At 43.4% G+C, this 22,102-nt stretch overlaps 2 protein-coding genes across 16 annotated transcripts in view; one reads left to right on the top strand and one right to left on the bottom strand.

The window, feature by feature from the left end:
* The window catches only part of FNBP1 (formin binding protein 1), a 141,112-nt gene extending 134,555 nt beyond the window's left edge, over positions 1-6,557 (bottom strand). For all 9 annotated transcript variants that reach the window (XM_060154079.1, XM_060154077.1, XM_060154078.1 and 6 more), the window contains exon 1: positions 6,289-6,557. In XM_060154079.1, the coding sequence (XP_060010062.1) occupies positions 6,289-6,312 (24 nt within the window). In that variant the 5' untranslated portion in view covers positions 6,313-6,557. The remainder of the gene's footprint in view (positions 1-6,288) is intronic.
* A 5,937-nt stretch (positions 6,558-12,494) lies between these two features.
* LOC132523277 (neuronal calcium sensor 1) overlaps positions 12,495-22,102 on the top strand; it is a 162,658-nt gene continuing 153,050 nt past the window's right edge. For all 7 annotated transcript variants that reach the window (XR_009541459.1, XM_060154069.1, XM_060154071.1 and 4 more), the window contains exon 1: positions 12,495-12,647. Coding sequence is in view for 6 of the 7 variants with exons in the window: in XM_060154069.1 (XP_060010052.1) it covers positions 12,507-12,647 (141 nt within the window). In the remaining variant the exon portion in view is untranslated. The remainder of the gene's footprint in view (positions 12,648-22,102) is intronic.

Genomic DNA, 22,102 nt, shown 5'->3' with positions numbered 1-22,102 from the left:
GACACTAATTCCAGAAGACTTCACACCCACATTCCAAAATCTAATTAATTTCCCAGGGCATACGTGTATGCTTGGTAGCTTGCAATTTTTAAGTGTCAAAATAAAGCCTTATTTTTAAATGTGGGTGGTGTTGATGAAACAAGTATGAGTAATACTTGCAGGAAACACAATATTAGCTTTAGCAAGGAAGTGGGTGATATTTGAATAGTCCTTCAAAGAGGCACTTTCCATGTCGCACCAATGTAAAGCAAGAGTTCTAATGTGGTCACATGGTAAGCACAGACAAAACCCCTTACCGTGCTTGAAACACAGTTTTACCTACCAAAAATGCAATGTTAAAAAAAAAAAAAAATGCAATGTTCAGGATGATATCTAATGTATAAAGTGAAGGCAACAAGCTGATGGGTAAATTTCCAACCATAGAATCACCTGACCACCCGTTTTGTTTAATATCTACTAACCAGAGAGACAAAAATATCATATCACTTACATATGGAATGTAAAAAAATGATACAGATGAACTTATTTACAAAACAGAAATAGACTGGGGGTTCCCTGGTGGTCCAGTGGTTAGGACTTAGTGCTTTCAATACTGTGGGCCCAGGTTCAATCCCTGGTCGGGGAACGAAGATCACGCATGTCCCGAGCTGCACGGCACAATAAATAAACAAAGACAAACAAAAACAGACTCACAGACATAGAAGACAAACTTCTGGTTACCAAAAGGGAAAGGGGGGGGCGGGGAGGGATAAATTAGGAGTTTGGGATTAGCAGATACAAACTACTATATATCAGCAAAAAAGATAAACAAGAAGGACCTACTGTATAGCACAGGGAACTATATTCAATATCTTATAATAACTTATAATGAAAAAAATGTGAAAAACAATATATATATATGACTGAATCACTTTGCTGTACACCTGAAACATTATTTTTTGTTTGTTTGTTTTTGGGTTTTGTTTTTTTTTTTGGCGGTACGCGGGCCTCTCACTGTTGTGGCCTCTCCCGCTGCGGAGCACAGGCTCCGGATGCACAGGCTCACCTGCCATGGCTCACGGGCCCAGCCGCTCCGCGGCATGTGGGATCTCCCAGACTGGGGCACGAACCCGCGTCCCCTGCATCGGCAGGCGGACTCTCAACCACTGCGCCACCAGGGAAGCCCCTGAAACATTATAAATCAACTACACTTCGATTACAGAAAATAAAGATAAAAAATAAACTAATTTAAAAAAATCTACTAACCAGAAAAGACTGTGCAAACCCTGTTTTAATAGAGAGGCAGGGATGACAGAATTAAACTTGATTTGGTCTATTTTTTGAGGCAGTTCTGCTCTGCTCACCGAAGTTCCAAGAGTGATGTCTCCCCTGTTGGTCTTGCCATGTTTATCCCAAACAGAAATCTCTGAAGGATTAAAGAAGAAAGAGCAGGAGAAGAGCTATGAACTGTTGTTAGTACTCTACTCCATTTAGTACTGGGCAGTAAGAAGAGGTACTAATTCTCCAAATCCTGCAACTATTAACAGTCCATTAGGGCTTCCCTGGTGGCGCACTGGTTAAGAATCCGCCTGCCAATGTAGGGGACACAGGCTCGAGCCCTGGTCCAGGAAGATCCCACATGCTGTGGAGCAACTAAGCCCGTGTGCCACAACTACTGAGCCTGTGCTCTAAAGCCCACGGGACACAACTACTGAAGCCTGAGAGCCACAACTAGTGAAGCCTGCACGCCTAGAGCCTGCGCTCCGCAACAAGAGAAGCCACCGCAATGAGAAGCCCGCACACCGCAACTGGTCAATGAAGACCCAACACAGCCAAAAATAAATAGATTAATTAATTAATTTAAAAAATTATTTTAAAAAAAGGTCTAGAGGGACTTCCCTGGCGGTCCAGTGGTTACGACTCCTCACTTCTGAACTAAGATCCCACAGGCCGTGCAGTGTGCCCCCTGCCCCCCAAACAGAGATCTAGACTGTGTATTTGTGAGGAAGCAGCATAAATCTCTGGACCTTCTGCTCAATTTTGCTGTGAAACTATAACTGCTCTAAAAAATAGTCTATTTAAAAAAAAACGGTGCCTAGAATTATTTTTTAAAAAATGTTTACAACTGCCAAAGTGCAGAAAGGCATTGAAACTACGCTCCCATTACTTTAAAACAGCAAATGTTAAAACAAAATGAAAAAAAGGATTCATTCATTTATTCAATAAATATTTCTTTCTTTCTTTTTTTTTAATATATATTTTTATTTTTGGCTGCACTGGGTCTTCGTTGCTGCCCGCGGGCTTTCTCTAGCTGCAGTGAGCGGGGGCTACTCTTTGTTGTGGTGCGTGGGCTTCTCATTGCGGTGGCTTTTCTTATTGCGGAGCATGGGCTCTAGGTGCATAGGCTTCAGTAGTTGTGGCAGGCGGGCTTCAGTAGTTGTGGCACACGGGCTCAGTAGTTGTGGCTTGCAGGCTCAGTAGTTGTGGCAAACGGGCTTAGTTGCTCCAGTCCCTCAATTGGTCCAGTCCCTTAGTTGCTCCAGTCCCTCAATAAATATTTCTTGAACTCCCGACTGTGAGGCAGGCATTGTTCCTGGTCCAGTTGGTAGACAACTCTTTCACTGCTGCCTCTTAAAGGTGCTCACCACAATCAATGTCATTATATTCAACAAATTGTGGAATGCACATTATATGCCTGACACTGTCCTAAAAACATAGGTTTAAGAAAAAAAATGAAGTACAATCAACAAAGGTGGCTTAACATAGTAATATGTTAACCAATATGTATTATTCGGGTCTCTCTGTTTGCTTTCTTGCTGTTACTATTTTGGGCTACTCCATTTCTTATTAGCACCAAAAGAAAGACGGCAGAGAGGACACTAGGAGATAAAGGTAGATTCTATCACTGAGTAAATTTTTAGCCACAAAGAGTAGAACAGTTATAAGGAAAGCTAAAATTTCCAATGGACTTTTTCTTACTTCACATTAATGATCAAGCTTACAAAAAGTTGAGCTGACACTTCAGTAACTTCTCACTTCTTTCTAACATGTAGGAACAAAACCAAAAAAAAAAAAAATTCAAATGTAAGAAATTCTTGCTTTGCCATTTCTCCAATGACCAGTCACAATTTCAACAAGTCAGTGAAAACTATTCAGCCCATTAACATGACTTTTTAAACAAAGTCTTGAGTAAATGCATTTTGGTTAATTTTGGTACAGAAACAATTTTACCCTAATCACTTTAAACCAGCCGTTTATACTTCGTTATAACTTCTGATATAAAATAGAAAGCCCCTATTTTAATACAATCTAATCCAATAAAGTTATTACAAATTATGGGTTTTGAGTCCATTTTTATGACTGCCTGATAACTTCCTGACATTTCATGATTTCTCAAAAATGTCCTAGGATATCAAAGTTTATGCCTAGGGAGAGGTTAAAAAAAAAAAAGGAGAAAAGAGAACGGTTTTACTTTGTCTACAAAGCAGGATGTGGCTAAGAACAGGCCTTTAATGTAAAGTGCATGTTAGAAACCTGTCGTTTTGAAAAGCCTGCATGCACATTGGCTGGCATCCTAAAATGTGTGCGAAACTTGATGGCATTTGTGAAGGTCTATGAAAGCTGCAAACACCTATTACAAAGAACTCGTGGCTACGGAACCAGAGCTCCTTCTCTCTCCATATGGAAGCATCATTCTGCCAAGTTAGGCCTGAGCGCCCCATCATTATCTCATTACCTATGTGCATGATCCCCACAGCCACCATTCAAGGAAAACCCTCAATCACAGCCCTGCCAGGCTGCCCATTGCTGCCCAACACACCACACAACGCTGAGTCTCTCACCACCAGAGAACTGGAGGTTTATTTTTCAGAATCTTTCATTTTTCTAATTTTTTAAAAATCTCAAATATTAATAAAACAAGGCAACTGGAAACAGACATTTCGTTCCCCTTCTACTTCTTGGAATTTAAACTCAGATTTTGCACTTCTCTTAGCACAAATTATGTGATCATTCTTTTCCCTCTATTAACCTCCAAGCCACTCAAGGGCAAAGGGCAATACTCTACTGGAATGCCTTTTTCTTTTTTTTAACTCTTCGCTGACATATACTTGTATAGAGACAGCGGATGAGTCATTCTTCCTCATAAACTTAAACACAAGTGAAAAAAATTCTCAATTAGTTTACACACCTTCTCCCTTAAAAGTCTTTTCCAATTATTTTCACTGTAGGAAATTTCAAGCATAGACAGTAGAAAGCATGGTATCACAAGTCCTCCTGTACCCATCACCCAGCTTCAACAATGACCAACTCCCAAGCACGTTCCCTTCATCGACATCCCCATCCACTACCACCCCAAATTCTTTTGAAGCAAATCCAAGATTTCCTTTCATTCATATATATTCCAGTTCCGACTGATTTTCAACAACTTCCTGTCTTTGCCTTCCTTCCCACCCTCTACCTCCAAAAAGAAGTGTACAGAATACAGGTGATTGTAGCTATTTAACTGGTTTTCTTCTCTTAGCTACCCCCCCCTTCTGGATCACCTTCTATAACGTTCACCAACATCACTGTGAAGTGCCCACCATTGTGTTCAGTTCCTTTAACTACAGCCTATTTCACTCAGAAATATATTGTATTCCCCCCACCCCAATAATTCCTTTCTCTAGTTTGAACAAGTGAAAAAAAAATCGTGCCAAATTTTCTATTCTCTTGATGAAAAATTACTTCTGATTTGTTCCCCTCATCCCAGAAAAGGTAAAAAGAGCCAAAGGAAGTGGAGAAGGAATAGAAGAAGACAGAAATTCAACACTTAAAATGGTAGATTCAGCCTAATTGGCCGTGTGTAAATACTTAAAACCATGTGTTACTTTATTTTTTAAATGAATATTTGTAAACATCAGTCGAAAATTGGAGTCCCTTTTGATAGAGGATGTTTATAAAATGAGTTATCTTCATGTAAGGGAGTTATTGCCTTCAGGATTTTGGTTTTAATACCAGTGGCTGTTTCTGAGCCTAAGAAATGGTTATGTAAAAACAATTAAAGCAAAAAAAAAAAAAATTAAGGGAGGATGCGCTGTTTCTATAACTGCTCTAACCTTGTTTTATTTTGACGTGAGATTTCCTCGCCTCAGCTCAGAGAGCAGCCACCACCCCACGCTTTCTCCTCCACGCCCTTTACAAATGGGATTCCGATGGGAGGCACTTTCGAGTTCATCATGGGAAACGTCTCATCTTGAGAATACTTCAGGGCGATAATTGAGATTTCATCTACTCCTCCCTCTGGACTCTGCTCTGCCCATCCCTTGCCTAGTGATTGCCTCAGGAATCCAGAGGAAGGCAGGGAAACAAGCTCCAGTCCACAAGCCTCTGCCTCTCCTCCCCGAGGACGGCCTGTCCACCGCCTTGGCATCCTCCTGTCGCCTTGGTCCGGGGAGAGGAGCTTCCAGACGGCACGCTACTTGTTTATCCATCCGCGCCCCAGGTTAAGAATCCCGGCGGGGCGCTCCCTACCCCAGTTTAGACTCTTTCCTCTGAGCAGTTAAAAAATATAAAATCTACCCCGCGAATGCCTCTTCCTGAAGGTGATAACACCAGATCTCCCTCTAATTCCGACTACTTTCCTCTCCAGGCCAAACGCCGCAGTCCCCACATCAAATCGAGGATCTGAGCTGCCCCTCAAAAAATCACAAGTGCACCCCTAGACCACCGCAGTGCAAACGTCCTCGCCACTAGGAGGAAGACACCAGTTCTCGCCCCTGCGCCCCAAAACCCAAGACCCGGGACCGGCCCCGCCTGGGCCGCCCCGCCCCCCGGAGGAGCGCCCGACCCTCCCGCACCTCCACGAAGAGAAAGCAGCCGAGGACCTCGGGTCTGGGCGCCGAACACCGAACGCAGCCCTGAAAATCCCCGGGCCTCCACGCCCCCATTGGGTCGGCCCGCGACGCATCGGTTACTCGCTCCGAGGGATTAAGGCTCTTCCCAACACACACCGCTGGCCTCGGGGCGCCGAGGAGAGGGAGTCCCGCCCGCGCCTCCGGCTCAGGCCGCGGGGGGACCCTGATCCGAACCCCCTGCTCGGGCCGCCGGGGACCCACCCCAGCGCCCCTCACCTCCGAAGGGCGAATCTGGCTCGCACCTCCTACTCAAGCCAAGGCCGACGAGAGGCTCCCGTACCAGCGCCTACCCCCAGGCCGCCGGGACCCCGACCAGCGCGCGGTCGCCTCCACCCGGGCAGCCCGGCCCGCGCCCCGCGCCCAGGCGCGCCAGGCACCTTCCCCAGCATCCCGGCGGGCCCAGCCCCTCACTCACCCAGAGCTCGGTGCCCCAGCTCATGGTGCAGGGGGCGGGAAGGGGCGCGCCGCGCGGCAGGCGCGGCTCTCCAGTCCCCCTCCCAGGCGATCCCTTCGCCCCTCGAGATCCCCGCGATCGAGGAAAGCCCGTGCCCGCGCGGTCGCCGCCTCCTCCGGCTCGCCGCTCCTCGCCTTGAGTCTCCTCGGCGGCTCCTCCTCCCCTTCGCTCCTCAGCAAAATGGCCCGAGGAAGCAGCAGCCGCGGTCGCCGCAGCGCCCGCCAGCCCGCCCGCCCCACAGCCGGAGAGCAAGGGGCGGGGGAGGGGCGGGAGGGGGCGGGGGAGGGGCGGGAGGGGGCGGGACTGCACGCCGGGGGCGGGGTCGGCCTGACAGCTCGCGCACGCGCGCGCCCCGCCCCCGGCCCCGGCCCCACCTCCCCCAGGGGCCCTCCGCCCCGCCCACGTGGCCCGGGGGTCCGGAAGGACCCGGAGGGAGGAGGGGGGACCGCCGGGACTTGGAGGCCCGGACCTTCCCCCCCAACCCCCCCGATTTTTTTTATTACTTATTAGCAACCACACTCTCTGCTCTTAGGACAACCACTCGCCTTTGAACATAGCCGGCCCCTGTTATTACGGGTGCTCTGCAGAGGCCTGAGGTTGCTCCCCTGCGCCGACCGCCGCTTTGAATTTCAGGACCATACTTTTCCCTGGCAGCCATTCACACCGACAGGAGTTCGCTCGCATGGTGTTTCCCCACCGCTCGGGAACCGTGGAGGCCCGAGGAGCCTTGCAGCCTTGCGCGGTGGGAGTGGGGCCTGGTACGGTGCTGTGTGTGTACTGCACACAGAGGGACGTCGAGGCAAAGAGCGGCCAAACAGCTTAGAGTTTGATTCCTGGGGAAGGAATCCAGGGGCGCACAACCAGTGATTTCTAATCTCTGAAACCAGTGATTTCCAACTTGTTCGGCCAAGAAACTCTCAGACGTGAAATCACGTTGCCGCTTAGTGGGTAAAAGGAAAGTCGCTGGGTCCACAGATACCGCGTTTGGTTCCAATCCAGCCTCCCGCACTTACTAGCTGGGTGGCCTCCGACAATGCCTCCACCTCTAGAAGCTCAGAGCCCTCGCCTGACAAATGGAGTTATTTAATAACGTAGCCATCTTGCCATGTGCTGGCGAGGATCAAGGAAATGAGCACCTGTTACCTGGCCTGTTGTTGGTAAACTGAGCTCATTTTTCAGTAGATACGGACTCCTTTTTCTCTGTATTTGGAGGGTCTACACAAATAACATTCCAGGAATGGAGAATTGCTTGAGTTCCAACTCCTTCCTCTGAATCAGTAGGCCTTTTCTCCCCAACTTTTCTTTCTTCCTCAGCTAATGCTACTGACTTTTCTGAATAACTGTGGACTCCTAAAATGGGCTCCATTTTAGAAATATTTCTCAGTGGTGCATCTCTCCAGTCCCACTACACCCAGCCTCAACCAGCTTATTCTCCACGAGAGGGTGGAGCAAGGGTGGTGTTTTACTCTTGCAGATAAACCAAGTTCTACTTCCTTTGTTGGACAGAATTACAATAAATTTAAACTGTCAAAACTGTTTTGGTCTTTTTTCAGTTACAAGTTCCCTCCATCCCCTTGTTTTTAGTGTGTGTATTTAAATATTTTGTTCTCAGTTACCAGGTCTGGGAACTCTTTACCCAAGCCTGCTAGATGTGTAACAATCAGAACTGCCATCCACTTATCTCCCAAGGTAGATTAATAGCCAGAGTGAGTTGGAGGGGTTAGAAATGCAAACAATACTGCACAGTTTAGTTGGCTATTTGGAAATGGAAAGTGAAATGCAGATCATCTAACAAGACCCTGCCTCAGTATTCACCTCAATTTCCCTTCCTACCAAGGTTTAATATTTTTTCAAGTACACTTGACTGCCTTCTAGAAGACTTCTCAAAACCAGAGTGACCACTTGTGAAAAGATGCTAATCAGGAGGAAAAGCAACCTGCTGCTCTAAAGAAGTGAAAGAAGAGGGACAAAGAGGAAGGGACGGCAGAAAAAAAAAGAGAGAGACCATATTAAAAGGAAACCTTTGGGGCTTCCCTGGTGGCCCAGTGGTTGAGAGTCCGCCTGCCGATGCAGGGGACACGTGTTCATGCCCCGGTCCGGGAGGATCCCACATGCCGCGGAGCGGCTGGGCCAGTGAGCCATGGCCGCTGAGCCTGCGCGTCCGGAGCCTGTGCTCCTTAACGGGAGGGGCCCCAGCAGTGAGAGGCCCGCGTACCGCAAAAAAAAAAAAAGAATACATGTAAAATGCTTAGCACGTGAGGGCACAAGTATTGGTTCCCTTTCCTTTCCTCTTGTTTTCTGGAGGATTTTTACTTCCTCTATCAAGTAAAGCAATCCTTTAAAGCACTTCTGATGCAGCAAGACAGACTGCCTGAACTACAATTGATTGGCGGTTGTCTATTGGTGAAGTACTCTTCCTAATGAAATTCTGAAGATTTTTTTTTCCGTTAAAATAGCTTCCATCAGTTTCTAGCTTTAAATTCTCCATTTACTTATCATTCAAACTCTAGTGGAAAAAGCTAAAGTGGGATAAAAGTAGGAACTCTGTGGTGAGTAGAATCTTAAAACTGAAACCAATTTTTGTACCTGATAGTGGAATTCCCCTGAAGTTCTATAAAGATGTGCATAAAATCAGGAAAAACCAGCTGTATGTGGCTGAGCAAGTTACACACTGTGCCACCAAACTGAGGAGTAGTGAATTGGAAATTTTTCTGCAGCCTGCAGGATTCAAGATGGGTCAGGGCCTAGCTTTTCCAAGATCACTCTCTGCAAGGAGAGGCCGTGGGCTTCCCCCATGCCCCAAGAAATGACATTTCAAGCTGAAGAACAAAAGTGACATTTGACTTCTGAATGTGTTGCCAGACCCCAATTTGACTTTTGGTTCGCTATACTGTGTTTATAGAGGGTTTTGGTCTGAAATGTCATCTCTTTTGATAAGAAAGACAAATGGCAATCATAACTGGAGAATATTAACGCAATAATTACATTAAACATCTCTGGAAATTTCTAAACTGATGCTAAACATTATGAATCACACTAGGTTCAAACTACCAATTCTGCTACTAGTGGCAAACTTCAGTGGACCTTGCAAGGTTAGAGGAAATAGAAAAATAAAATCCACTTGACTAAGAGGATAAGGCTGAAAGTCAGATTTAGGAGACAGTATTTCCAGCCCCTCCAGGCCTTTTCAGTCAGTACCTCAAAGTTTAATGCCCCTTTGAAAATGTTGCCAGGGAGAGGCAGGCCTAACTTGTTCTGTTACTCAATAGGTCTGTTCCCAGTTACAGTACCATGATTATGCAAATAATCTGTTCTTGAAACTCTGAAATCATGTGTTTAAATATAAAAATATATAAATAAATATAAAATTGCCAAGATAGCAGTTTTCACAGAATTTGAGAAGTAACTGTCTAATCAATACTTCACTTAAGTCTTTGTAATTTGTGTTCCCTTTCTTACTTCTCTCAATTCCAAGCTAATGACTGGCACAATATAGTTCTCAAATACCTGAAGAAACTATTCCTCATAAACGTCTGGACAGATGCCATTGGTATGTGACCCTGTGAAGGTCACATAATAATTCCCAAGTGAAAAGAAGCAAGGAATAAGAACCCAGCTTTGAGCCCTCGTAAAACTGTTTTCCAGAGACTAAAAGACAAACGTCTTCTACTTTATAAACTAGTTATTATAATATTAAATAAAATTAATATTCTTCCTGATCAATCCGTTTTTAGAAGCCTATTATATTCAAATTTAAAACCAGAGATTCTCAAAAATGGTACACTTTAAAAAGTAAACTATAATAATACTCCAACACTGTAAATTGCCCTTAAAAATGAAACTGCACTTGAAAATCCCCATTTCTTTTAACGATTAGTTTCATACTGAAGTGAGAATCAGCTAACTGCCTTTGGTATTTCCTCTAGATACCTAAAAGAAAGTATCAACTATTTTACATTTCTTCTATGTTCTTTCATACTGCTGATTGTTAAAATACTTTCTGAAAATTTCTCTTGCATTTCACTTGATAACACACTGGTTACTCAGATTCTGGGATTTTATTTTTTGAAAATTTAAAATTATAAGAATTAAAAATAATAATAATAAAATTATAAGAATTAGAAAGCCATGTACGGTATAGTGCAAGAAGCGCAGACCCTGTTCTGAAGCAGATGAGGCTCCAGTCCTGGTTCTAAAGATGCTTGCCAAAAATTACCCAACTCATTGTGTGATCTTGAGCAAATCACTTGAGTTCCTTGGATTTGTTTTCACATCTGTTAAATAAGGTGAAAGGATCTGTTGATTATCTAAGGACCCTTCCAGCCTCATATGAAATGAAATTTTTGAAACAATTGCAGGACAGGGATTAAGTGCTGGGCTTTATGGGAGAGGCCTGAATGAGAGTCATTTATAAATGATCAGACCATCCTGAATAAATTAATTTATCTAGCCAAGTCTTATCTTTAAAAAAGGAACAAAAATATAGATCTTATAAAGATTTTGGTCTTAAATTATAAAATGTACATATAAAGTACTTAGCAGAATATTTGGCAAACTTAATTGCTCAATAAATAGATTAACTATTATCTCCTTTGTGGATTTCTAAAACAATAAAGTTTCTTCTTCTCAGTTTCCTGTAAGATGGGGTAAGATCAGATGAGAATTCTGTTCAAAGAAGTAAGGTTGCATATTCACAATAGATGGCTAAGGATATGAGGTTGGAGAAAGAAGTAAACCACCAAATAGTAAACATTGCCTTTCTAGCTTCTCAGCTACACCTCAGTACCCTGTTTTTGTTCTTGCAGAGGGTGTGACAGAACCTGTACTGGTTTTTGACTCAAGGGAAGAATTCATAGATTCATGACTTTTACTACTATGATTGCACAGCTAAAAGATCTAGGACCCTCCCTCCTCTCTTCTGTACTTTCCCAACTGATTCTTTCTAACCTGAGTGCAGCACTTTAGCTCCATTTAAATATATCATGTTAATTTCAGTTTCTAGGTCCAGTTAAAAACAAAGAATCTGATTCTGTCATAAAACACATTAGTACACTGATAGTCACTCAGTATTGGGATTCCTGGTGGTTTTTATTTTCTCCTCTTTTGCTTAAATGATTGCACACAAGGAGCATGCATTATTTGTGTGGCAAGAAAAACAAAACAAAAACAATGAAAAAAAACTCAAAAAACTAAAAACTAAATAAACCTAGCTAGTCTATTGGCAATTTTAATAAGCACGTTCCTCTACAACTCCTTGATAAAAAATAGTGAGTTGAAGGATTCCTTCCCTTAAAGATCTCCTTACATAAATTTAAAAAATAATAATAAAAAAAGGTCTCCCTACAAATTCCAAAGATAAGAGGCAAAGGAAGTTTCCACACAGAATTAAAAGATTCATACTCTAGTGGTCGGATAAACTAGCATGAAGCAATATAACACAGTATTTAGTAGTTTCCACGTGATTCCCAGTTCAACCTGGAACAAATGACTTGATTTCTTAGAGCTTCAGTTTGCTTACCGGTAAAGGGGGATAATGCTTATACCTACCTCCTATCTCATCAGATTGTTCCAAGGATTAAATGCAAAAATGCACACAAAAGGTCTAACGAAGTGCCTGATAAGGGCTCAATAAATTCCTATCACTACAACCACTTCGTCAAAAATTTCAGTGTGAAGAGCCTGAAAAAAACCAAAGGACTAAAAGACAAGCCACGAACTTGGCATTTTCCACCGAGTCAACGCTGCTCGGGAAATCAGTCCCATCAACGGCCAGGCACCCTGGCGGTACCCCCACCCTTTGGAAAGCGGGGTGACTCGGTGGGCCGAGTCGCGCAGGCCCAAGGTCGCTTTCCAAGCTCCGCCGGGCTGAGGCGACGACCGGGCTGGTCCTGCCCAGCGACTGCTGCCATGGCAACCGCCACAGGGTCCCCACTGGAGGCGCCACCTCTTCTGGCTAAACCTAAAGTCCTCACAGTGGAAGCCAACTGAACGGCCTCGAAGTAGCCAGCTTAGGCCTCTCGGCGACTTCCCGGGCCCCACACTCCAAGAAAGAAGCCACAGTCCCCGCGCCGCTGGCCGCGGAGCCCCTGACCCCACCTTCCAGGCCCTTCCGGCGGCCGCCGCCCTTTAACCCCCGGAAGTGGGCGGGAGAGGAAGCGGCTGGTGATGCTGGAACAAATATGGCCGCCCCGGCGCCCGTCGGCTCTTCGGGCTCCCGCAGTCCTCGGCTGACCGCCGGCCTTCGGCTGTTCCCACTACTGGGGCTGCTGCAGCTGCTGGTCGAGCCTGGCCTGGGCCGCGTCCACCACCTGGCGCTCAAGGTAAGGCCGACCGGGGCCGGGTAGGAGCGGGCCGGGGGCCGGAGGCCGCGGCCGCTCCCGGGAGCTGGGGGCAACTTTGGCCCAGAGGAGGGGGGGATTGTCTGTGAGTGTTTGGGTTCCCGCCCTTTTTCCCGGGCGCGGCCTCTCTCCGAGAAGGGTCTGTTGGGAACTCTGGGGATGGCGGGAGTCCCCTGTCTGTCTGGAAAGGGCAGGAAGATTCGAGCTGAGAGAGGGGAAGGGGCTGAACTGCGGCGTAACCCCGAAGGACTCCGGAGGCCGCGCTTGCAGTCCCTGCTGGTTTCCCTAGCTTCCTTGCCGACAGCAACCTGCTTTTCCTCCTCCCTTCTCACCTCCAACTTTCATGCCCCACTTCGCTTGTCCGCGGTCTCCACTTGTCCATGCCCTTGTACTTGGCAGAACCTTTGCCTCAATTTCCCGGTTCGGCTTCGGGCGCACTCTGGACTGATCAAAGCGGGAATCTGCAGGAGGAATTTCAAATCTCGCTTGAAATACGTGACCGGAAATTTAGACCCAACATTTAAAATATGTTTCTAATTAGAGGGCCTGCCTTTTTATCTCTCGCTCCTGTCATTGTCTGCCTAGGAAAGGGATTTATGATAGGCCTAGAATGATCCCTTGGACCTTGCTTTATAACTCAAAACATGCCTCCAGGCGATTCAGCAGGTTAATGTATCTGGAAAGTAGAAAACTAAATCGTTATGACTCAAAGCCTTGTGCATTGTTTTCATAATATACAATTTTCTTAGAAGTGTGGGATTGTAGAAAGTTTGCCTTGTTAAAACAGTACCTTAACAAAGCATTGTATTTTGTGAATGTACAGTTTAAAGAGTACAGAATCTGGATTTAAAAACCTGGCCAGACCCATACTCCATACCTTGGCTACCAGTTGTTCGTAAATAAAATGTATCCTGATTAAAATGGTTCTCAACCGCAGGAAGCCAAGTGAGTCTTGGCTCCTTTTGAGAATCTGCTGAAAGGTATTGAATCTCTCCCCAGAAAATGCAGGTAGAAATGTAGGCAAAACTTTCTTGGAATTTCTAGGGCTTTTATAATCCTGCGGAAACTTATCCATAGGCCCTAGTCCCCAGGTTTACGACTCCAAGAGATGAACTCCTAAAATTCTTTCACTTTATAGTTTGGGATCATGAGTCTTAGATGAAGTCATGCAACTGAGCTTATGTAGTTTATAAATTAGAGACAAAGCTAATACTAGGACACACTGGATCATGTCTCTTGGCTTTGGGCATTTCTAAAATTAAAGTGTTGGATGGCCAGCATCAGTAGGTAAATAAATACTGACCATAATGGTATAGAGGAAAAAGTATACTATCCTCAGTGGTAGAAGCAACCCGAGTTGGTGTAATTCTGGTGATTGATTTCTCCATATTGTGCTAAATTAATGAATATTTTTCATCTTTGTAATTGTTTCTCAAGTACTGTGGTGCCCTTTCCATAGTCAGTACTGTAGTTGCTCCTTTTCTCTTAAACAGTATGGTGTTTTGCCCAAGGAAATGGAAATCACCTGAAGAGAGCCTGTCAGAGCAGCAACATTAGATTATCTTCTTTTGCTTGAGACTGAGAGAAATAGGAGAATTTCAACCATACACCAAATAGAATAGTATAGTGAACTCCCATGTAGCTGTCACCCAGCCTCAGTAACCATTAACCAGTGGCTAATTCTGCCCCTTCCCCACACAAATCACTTCTCACTTGCATTCTTTATTTTTTAATTAGAAACAAGTCTTTTCATTTTTTATTCAGTTTTCTCATCACATGCTACATTTTCCATCATTCTTCTGGTTTTCTCAGTCTTCTCAAATTTCTTCTCTTTTGTTCTTTCTTTAGATTCCTTAACTTTTTGAAACAACTTTATTGAGGCATAGTTTATATACATTAAAATTCACCCATTTTAAGTGTTCAGTTCAGTGATTTGTTAGTAAATTTACTGAGTTGTGCATCTATCACCACTGTTCAGCCATAGAACATTTCCATCATCTCTGTAAGATCCCTTGTGTTGGTTTGCAGTTAACTCCTATTCCCACCTCCAGCCCCAGAGAACCACTAATCTACTTTCTGTCTCCGTAGATTTGCCCTTTCTGGATATTTCATGTAAATGGAATCACACAGTATGTGATCTTTTGTGTGTGGCTTCTTTTATTTATGTCGTTGAGGTTCATACATGTTGTACTGTGTATTAGTAATTCATTCCTTTCAATGGCTGGCTATTATTCCATTGTATGCATATACCACCTTATGCTCAGCCATTCACCAGTGATGGACATTTGGGTTTCCTTTTTTGGCTATTGTGAATAATATTGCTGCAGACATTCACATGCAGGTCTTTGTGGGGACATATGTTTTCATTTTGCGGGGTGATAGCTAGGAGTGGAGTAGAATTGCTGGGTCATATGGAAGATATGTATTTAACTTCTAAAGAAACTGCCAAAGCACTTTCAAAGTGACTGTACCATTTTCCAGTCCCACCAGAAACTGTGAGGGCTCTCCTTTCCACATATTGTGCCAGCATTAGTACTTCCTGTGTTATTTTAGAGTGAATCAAAGTCATCATGTTGTTTGATCCATAAATAGTATGTACCTATAAGAAACAGGGACTCTTTCAAAAACATAACTACAATGCCATTATAACAAAGAAAAAAGTTAATCTTTAATATCATGAAATACCAAATCAGGTTCAAATTTCCATTGGTCATAAATGGATTTAAACTTGTGAAAAATCAGAGTGGGGGCTACTCTTCATTGTGGTGCGCGGGCTTCTCATTGCGGTGGCTCCTCTTGTTGCAGAGCACAGGCTCTAGGCACGCGGGCTTCAGTAGTTGTGGCACGTGGGCTCAGTAGTTGTGGCTCGCAGGCTCTAGAGCGCAGGCTCAGTAGTTGTGGCACATGGGCTTAGTTGCATGTGGGATCTCCCCAGACCAGGGCTCGAACCCTTGTCCCCTGCATTAGCAGGCGGATTCTTAACCACTGTGCCACCAGGTAAGCCCGGACATATGATATTTTAAAAAAAGCATTTCACAGAGGAAAAAACCCAAATGGCTGATAAACCTAGATGAGGTGCTCAAACTCATGAAGTACCAGGAAATGCAAATTCAGTCAACATCAGCCTTGATTTTCCCCCAAACTGGGAAAAATGAAATGTTTTATGACATCGAGTTTCAGTAAGGATGTAAGGAAACGTTCATATACTTTGGGGATCCATTTGGCAATTTCTAGTAAAATTGAAAATGTGCCATCTAGATATATATACCCTCAGTCCCCACACACATAGTGCATAAGATATGTACAGGGAATGTTCATAACAGCACTGTCACAGCAGAAGATTGGGAATTAACCTGAATGCACAAGTAATGCTTTGGGGAAATGGATATACTGTGATGTACATAATGATGGAACACAAGCAGACAGAGTGAGGAACTAGAGCATATTCAGTGTATCAACACAGTTAGGTGCTCAAAGAATACAGTGTTATCTGAAAATGCAAGTTGCCAGGCATACACATACATCATGACACAGTTTATCCAAATTTTAAAAACATAGCAATGCTATATGATGTTTATGGTTATGGATACGTCCAGTGAAAAATAGAAGCGCACTTAACCAATTTATGAGCTTGGGAAGCGATGGTGGAGGGGAATAGGATTCAATAGAGGTACAAAGCCGCTTAACCTTGTCAATGAAGTTCTGTTCTTTTCCTCCTTCCCGCCCTCCCTTCCTGTGGCTCTGAAGCAACTACAATGCAGACATTTGGTAATTGTGGGGAGTGGGGAGTTGTATATTTGTCGCTATTCCTTTTACTGTTCTACAGCGAGGGGTATTGTGAGTCTTCTGAGGGCAAGGGCTCACTTGTCTCGCTGACCATTGATTGCGCAGGGCCTGACACAGATAAGGATTCAGGAAGAGTATGTTGAATGAGGAAATGAATGTGTGTCTGTGTTCCAGATTTTCTAGAATGAGCGCTTACTACTGGAAAAAGTATGGTTGCCAATGTTTATAAAAATAGAAATTCTTTGCACCTGGGTGGTGGGCTTGTGAGTGCTTAGTACGTGGCTGATCTTGTTATAGATGCCACCAAGCAGCAAGATTATGAATTATGGCTCTGTACCTTTCTGTTTTGTTTGGTTAGTACCACTGAAAAGCTACAATGACTGAAAAAATGTGTTTTAAATATTCTTACATGTAAAAGGAAAACACCAACCTATTATTATTAGTTTATACCTGAGTGGTAAGGTTGCAGCTACTTTTCTGTACTTTTTCAATTACATTTTCTGTGAGCATGTGCAAGTTTTATAATTGAAAATAAATGATATTAAAATAAAACAGAGATTAGAGGGAAATCTCCAAATTCTGAATAGTTTTCACAAGGTGGTGAAATAGTAGTGACTCGGGGGCAGGGGAGAGCTTTGATTCTTTTTTCCCTAATATAGTTGTCTTTTTTTTTTTTTTTTTTGGCCACAGCATGTGGAATCTTAGTTCCCTGACCAGGGATCTAACCCGTGCCCCCTGTGGTGGAAGCACGGAGTCCTATCCACTGGACCGCCAGGAAATTCCCCATTTGTAATTTTTAAAAATTAAATTTGATTACAAAAACTATCCTATTCACTCTTAAAGTCAAATAAAAATGATTTTTTTGAATACAGTACTTCATTTTGAGAGGCATAGTTTACAGACAACCAAAAATGTTTTTGCTTGGATAAAGTGTAGATTAGAACAACAGAAGTTATAATTACCTTTCGTAAAACATTTGAAGGAGTCAAATAGTATTTGTTATATGACAAGTAAGTTTGCTTTTTGGTGACCTAAGAGCTTTTCTATTATGAGTCCAGTCCTTCCTGTTGCCTATCCCCTTAAGTTGGATTCTTCCGAGTTGACCACTGGTACCATTTGGTGTGTCCCTTCCACGTTTAAGGTCTTCGTATACACATTCCCCACACGTATGTTTCTTTCTTTCCTTTTTTTGGTGTAATCACTTTATAACATCTAAGTCAGGTCAGGGTGTGTGCAGAGCTCTTCGATGACTTCTAAGCCAATGTCCAGCCATCCTGGCCTCTTGCAGTCCTCCGTCCACAAAGCAGAGGTTCACCTGAGGGTGGCACTCCTGGATGCCGAGGCCCAAGTGCCCTTCCTCTTTACGCCTGCAGGCTGATGTCCAGCTCCTCTCAGTCCCTGCTCAAAGATGCCTTCCCAGTAAAGCTTTCTCTGACCAGCCTCGCTTAGCTGGCAGTGCTGCACGCCCTCCTCCTCTCCCTTCCCTGCTGTGTTTCTCTGTCGCGCTCATCACCGTTGAGCAGACGATGGCTCATACTGTTTATTTGTTCTTATCTGTCTGTCTCTACTAGAATGTAAGCTCAGTGAGAGAGGCCTTTTTGTTCATTTTTTCAGTGTTTTGTTCTCAAAACCTAGAGCAGTGCCCGTAGGTACGCAATAAATACTTGTCAAATGAATGAACTTTTTCATTTATTAGTTGTGGACATTTAAATAATGTTAGTGTATATATGGGTCTACTTCCTTCTGTTTAACTACTGCAATAATACTTCATTGTAAGAGGGACTCACCATTTCTAAAAATCATTCTTTTGTTGATGGAAATTTATAGTGTATTTTTATTCCTTGATTTTAGCTATTATAAACAAAGCTGCTATGAATATTCTTGTCATATAGCTTTGTGTATTTCTGTGGAGTAGATTCCTAGGAAAGGTACCAAATAGCCCTCTATAAAGGTTTTATCAATTGACACTCCACCAGTAGAGTATGAGCATGTTCAGAGTGTTCATTTACCCACATACTCCACAACACATTATGTCTTAGCTTATGCCAACCTGATAGGGAAAAGGTGACATCTTATTTTAAGTTAACTGTTGGTGAGGTTCAGGATCTCAGCATGTTTATTAACCCCCTGCTGGCCTTTAATTTCAGATCTTCTCTGTAGACCAGAAAATTTAGGAAAACTTATTTCAGTAAGAGTATACTTTTCGGTGTATATATGTTCTTAAATGCTGGTAAAGCATTTGTGGTGGGAAAAATAAAGTTGCATGCAAACAGAAAACATGAAAAAGAGAAAAAAAATTGCACCCATAATTAAGAACCAAAATTTCACTTTTTAAAAAATAAATTTATTAATTTAATTTATTTTTATTTTTGGCTGTGTTGTGTCTTCATTACCGTGCATGGGCTTTCTCTAGTTGCGGCGAGCGGGAGCTACTCTTAGTTGCAGTGCGCGGGCTTCTCGTTGCGGTGGCTTCTCTTGTTGCAGAGCACGGGCTCTAGGCGCATGGACTTCAATAGTTGTGGCACGCGGGCTCAGTAGTTGTGGCTTGCGGGCTCTAGAGCGCAGGCTCAGTAGTTGTGGCACATGGGCTTAGTTGCTCCGCAGCATGTGGGATCTTCCCGGACCAGGGCTCAAACCCATGTCCCCTGCATTGGCAGGTGGATTCTTAACCACTGCACCACTAGGGAAGCCCCAAAACTTCACATTTTAAATAAACTTTTTGGGTAAAATTTTGGCTTAGAATTTCAATAATATTAAAGTTTTAATTTTACAAAGTAGTTTATTGCAAATAAGAACAAACCTTTCAGGGGACTTCCTTGGTGGTCCAGTGGATAAGACTCTGCACTCCCAATGCAAGGGGCCCAGGTTGGATCCCTGGTCGGGGAACTAAATCCTGCATGCATGCTGCAACTAGGATCTGGCGTGCTGCAACTAAGACCCGGCACAGCATGCATGCATAAATGAATAAATAAATTTATTTATTTGTTTACCAGAAAACCTTTCAGAATAGTCTGAAATAATCCAGAATGATCTGATGCTGCCTTTTTTCTGAGATCCTCTATGATAAATTACGTGTACATTAATTCAGATGGCTTCATCATCATCGTCAAACTAATGCTTATGTCTTTGTTTGAACTAGTACTTTTGAGATTATAACTGTGGGCCAGTTATGTTTCCACCAACTTCAGATAATATAAATCTACTAAGGAAGGCCACGAAAAAATATAAGTTTTTACAATCAACCATATAAATATGTACCTGGGAACAGTTCTGTATTTTGTTTATGTTCTGGTAGCCTTGACTTCTCATGAGTGAACAAATTCATTTAATTAACTTGATAAGCAGTTTACTGTGATTAGGAATATAACTTGTTTTTATGGTTATTTTTTTATTCCTCCCCTATATGGGGAGGAATGTAAGGGAACAAAATTGATCACAAGTTGATGGCTTGAAATTTTCTATAATAAAAAAAATTTAAAACAAGCAAAGCATATACCATTTATTTGGTTGTAAAAAGTATTAATTTTCTATTTTGGCTGCACCATGTGGCATGTGGGATCTTAGTTCCCCGACTAGGGATTGAACCCGCATCTCCTGCATTGGAAGACAGATTCTTTACCACTGGACCACCAGGGGAGTCCCTGTAAAAAGTATGAGATGGATAAGAGCACAGGTTTGGGTTTTAAACAAACCTGAGTTAGAATACTGGCTTTGCCACCTACTAACATTACGATTTTAAGCAAGTTTTACCACTCTGAGCCTCATCTGTAAAATGGGCATAACAACATCTGTCTCACAGTGTTGTAATAAGAGTGAATGGTGATAGAGTTCTTCCTAGCACAGTACTGGGTACAAGGTCAAATGTTTGCGATCTCTGTGATCCTTGGAGAAACAGGCAAACCTTACTGCTCATTCAGTGCTAATGGAAATGATTTGAGTGGGCTTTGAAAATGTAATTAAATCTTCATTGCTTGTGTCAGATATTGTCATCTTCACCCCACTTTGGCAACTCCTTGCCTTGCCTCCTTTTACTCTGTCACTCTGCCAAGACACTGACATTGCTGCCTCTTACCTGGGAGAGTATCTGGAGGGACAGATGTGAGTGCTAAGGCTTCTCTCTTCCCCTCTCACACCCCATCCCCAGATGTTGCCTGTAGCACTCTGGCTGTAGCACTTACAGTGGGCGGGATGTTCATCCCAGGGCCCCCAGATCTCTGGCTTCCTTGTGGTAGAAGGAGAGGTTTCCTTGTTCTTGGACAGTTAGGCCTGGCTGTTGGAGATTTTTTTTGAGACTGAGTGTTTATCACTTCTTGGGCCTCAGCCCTTAGGGGTGTTTTGTAAATATTGGTTTATTACATTGAATTAAATCAAAGTTGAATGAGTGGTTAGAATGTTTGACCTTCCTGTTTACTTTCAATCTCAAAGTTTGTGTCTCTATGATTTGTATAGTGAAATACAGTTTACAGAGTCACTTCCATACGTATCTTATTTGATATGGTGACATAATAGCTTAAAATGGAGTGTCAGAGGTTAGGTTAGGCGAGGGTCCTGCAGTTATTACTGGCAAATGGTAATACTTAGAAATAACGATTGATTTTTTTTTTTTGTAATTACAGATTAACACACGGTCTTTGTTAGAAATTTAGAAAATATAGAAAAGTATAAAGAAAAAATTGCTACCCACCATCCCACTGGTACTAACCTTTTCATGGTTTGATGAATTTCTTTCAAATCCTTTATAAATAATTGTAAATATGTATACCTTTTAATTTTTAAAAACAAATTTAGCTCTTAACTGTATATAGTTTGTTTCTGTTCTTTGCATTTAATATTTTTTCTAGCTTTATTGAGATATAATTGACAAATAAAAATTGTATGTGTATGGGCTTCCCTGGTGGCGCAGTGGTTAAGAGTCTGCCTGTCGATGCAGGGGACATGGGTTCGTGCCCCAGTCCAGGAAGATCCCACATGGCGCGGAGCGGCTAGGCCCGTGAGCCATGGCCGCTGAGCCTGCGCGTCTGGAGCCTATGCTCCGCGACGGGAGAGGCCACAACAGTGAGAGGCCCGTGTAAGGCAAAAAAAAAAAAAAATTGATTGTATGTTTGTGAATAGTTAAGATTTACTCTCTTAGCAGATTTCAAGTATACAGTATTGGTTTTTTTTAATAAATAAATTTATTTATTTTGGCTGCGTTGGGTCTTTGTTGCTGCGCGCGGGCTTTCTCTAGTTGCGGTGAGCGGGGGCTACTCTTCGTCGTGGTGCATGGGCCTCTCATTGCAGTGGCTTTTCTTGTTGTGGAGCACAGGCCCTAGAGTGTGTGGACTTCAGTAATTGTGGCACATGGGCTCAGTAGTTGTGGCTCGCGGGCTTAGTTCCTCCGTGGCACGTGGGATCTTCCCGGACCAGGGCTCGAACCCATGTCCTCTGCATTGGCAGGCGGATTCTTAACCACTGTGTCACCAGGGAAGCCCCAGGTATACAGTATTGTTAACTGTAGTCACCACGTTGTACATTAAATCTGCAGAATTTACTCATCCTGCGTATCTGAAACTTTGTACCCTTTGACCAACATCTTTCCATTTCCCTCTACCCCCAGCCTTGGTAACCACCATTCCGCTCTTTGCTTCTTAGAATTCAACTTTTTTAGGTTC

The sequence above is a fragment of the Lagenorhynchus albirostris genome, chromosome 7 (assembly GCF_949774975.1).
Source record: "Lagenorhynchus albirostris chromosome 7, mLagAlb1.1, whole genome shotgun sequence".
In the NCBI taxonomy this organism is placed as follows: domain Eukaryota; kingdom Metazoa; phylum Chordata; class Mammalia; order Artiodactyla; family Delphinidae; genus Lagenorhynchus; species Lagenorhynchus albirostris.
This window is presented reverse-complemented; position numbering and strand designations above follow the sequence as displayed.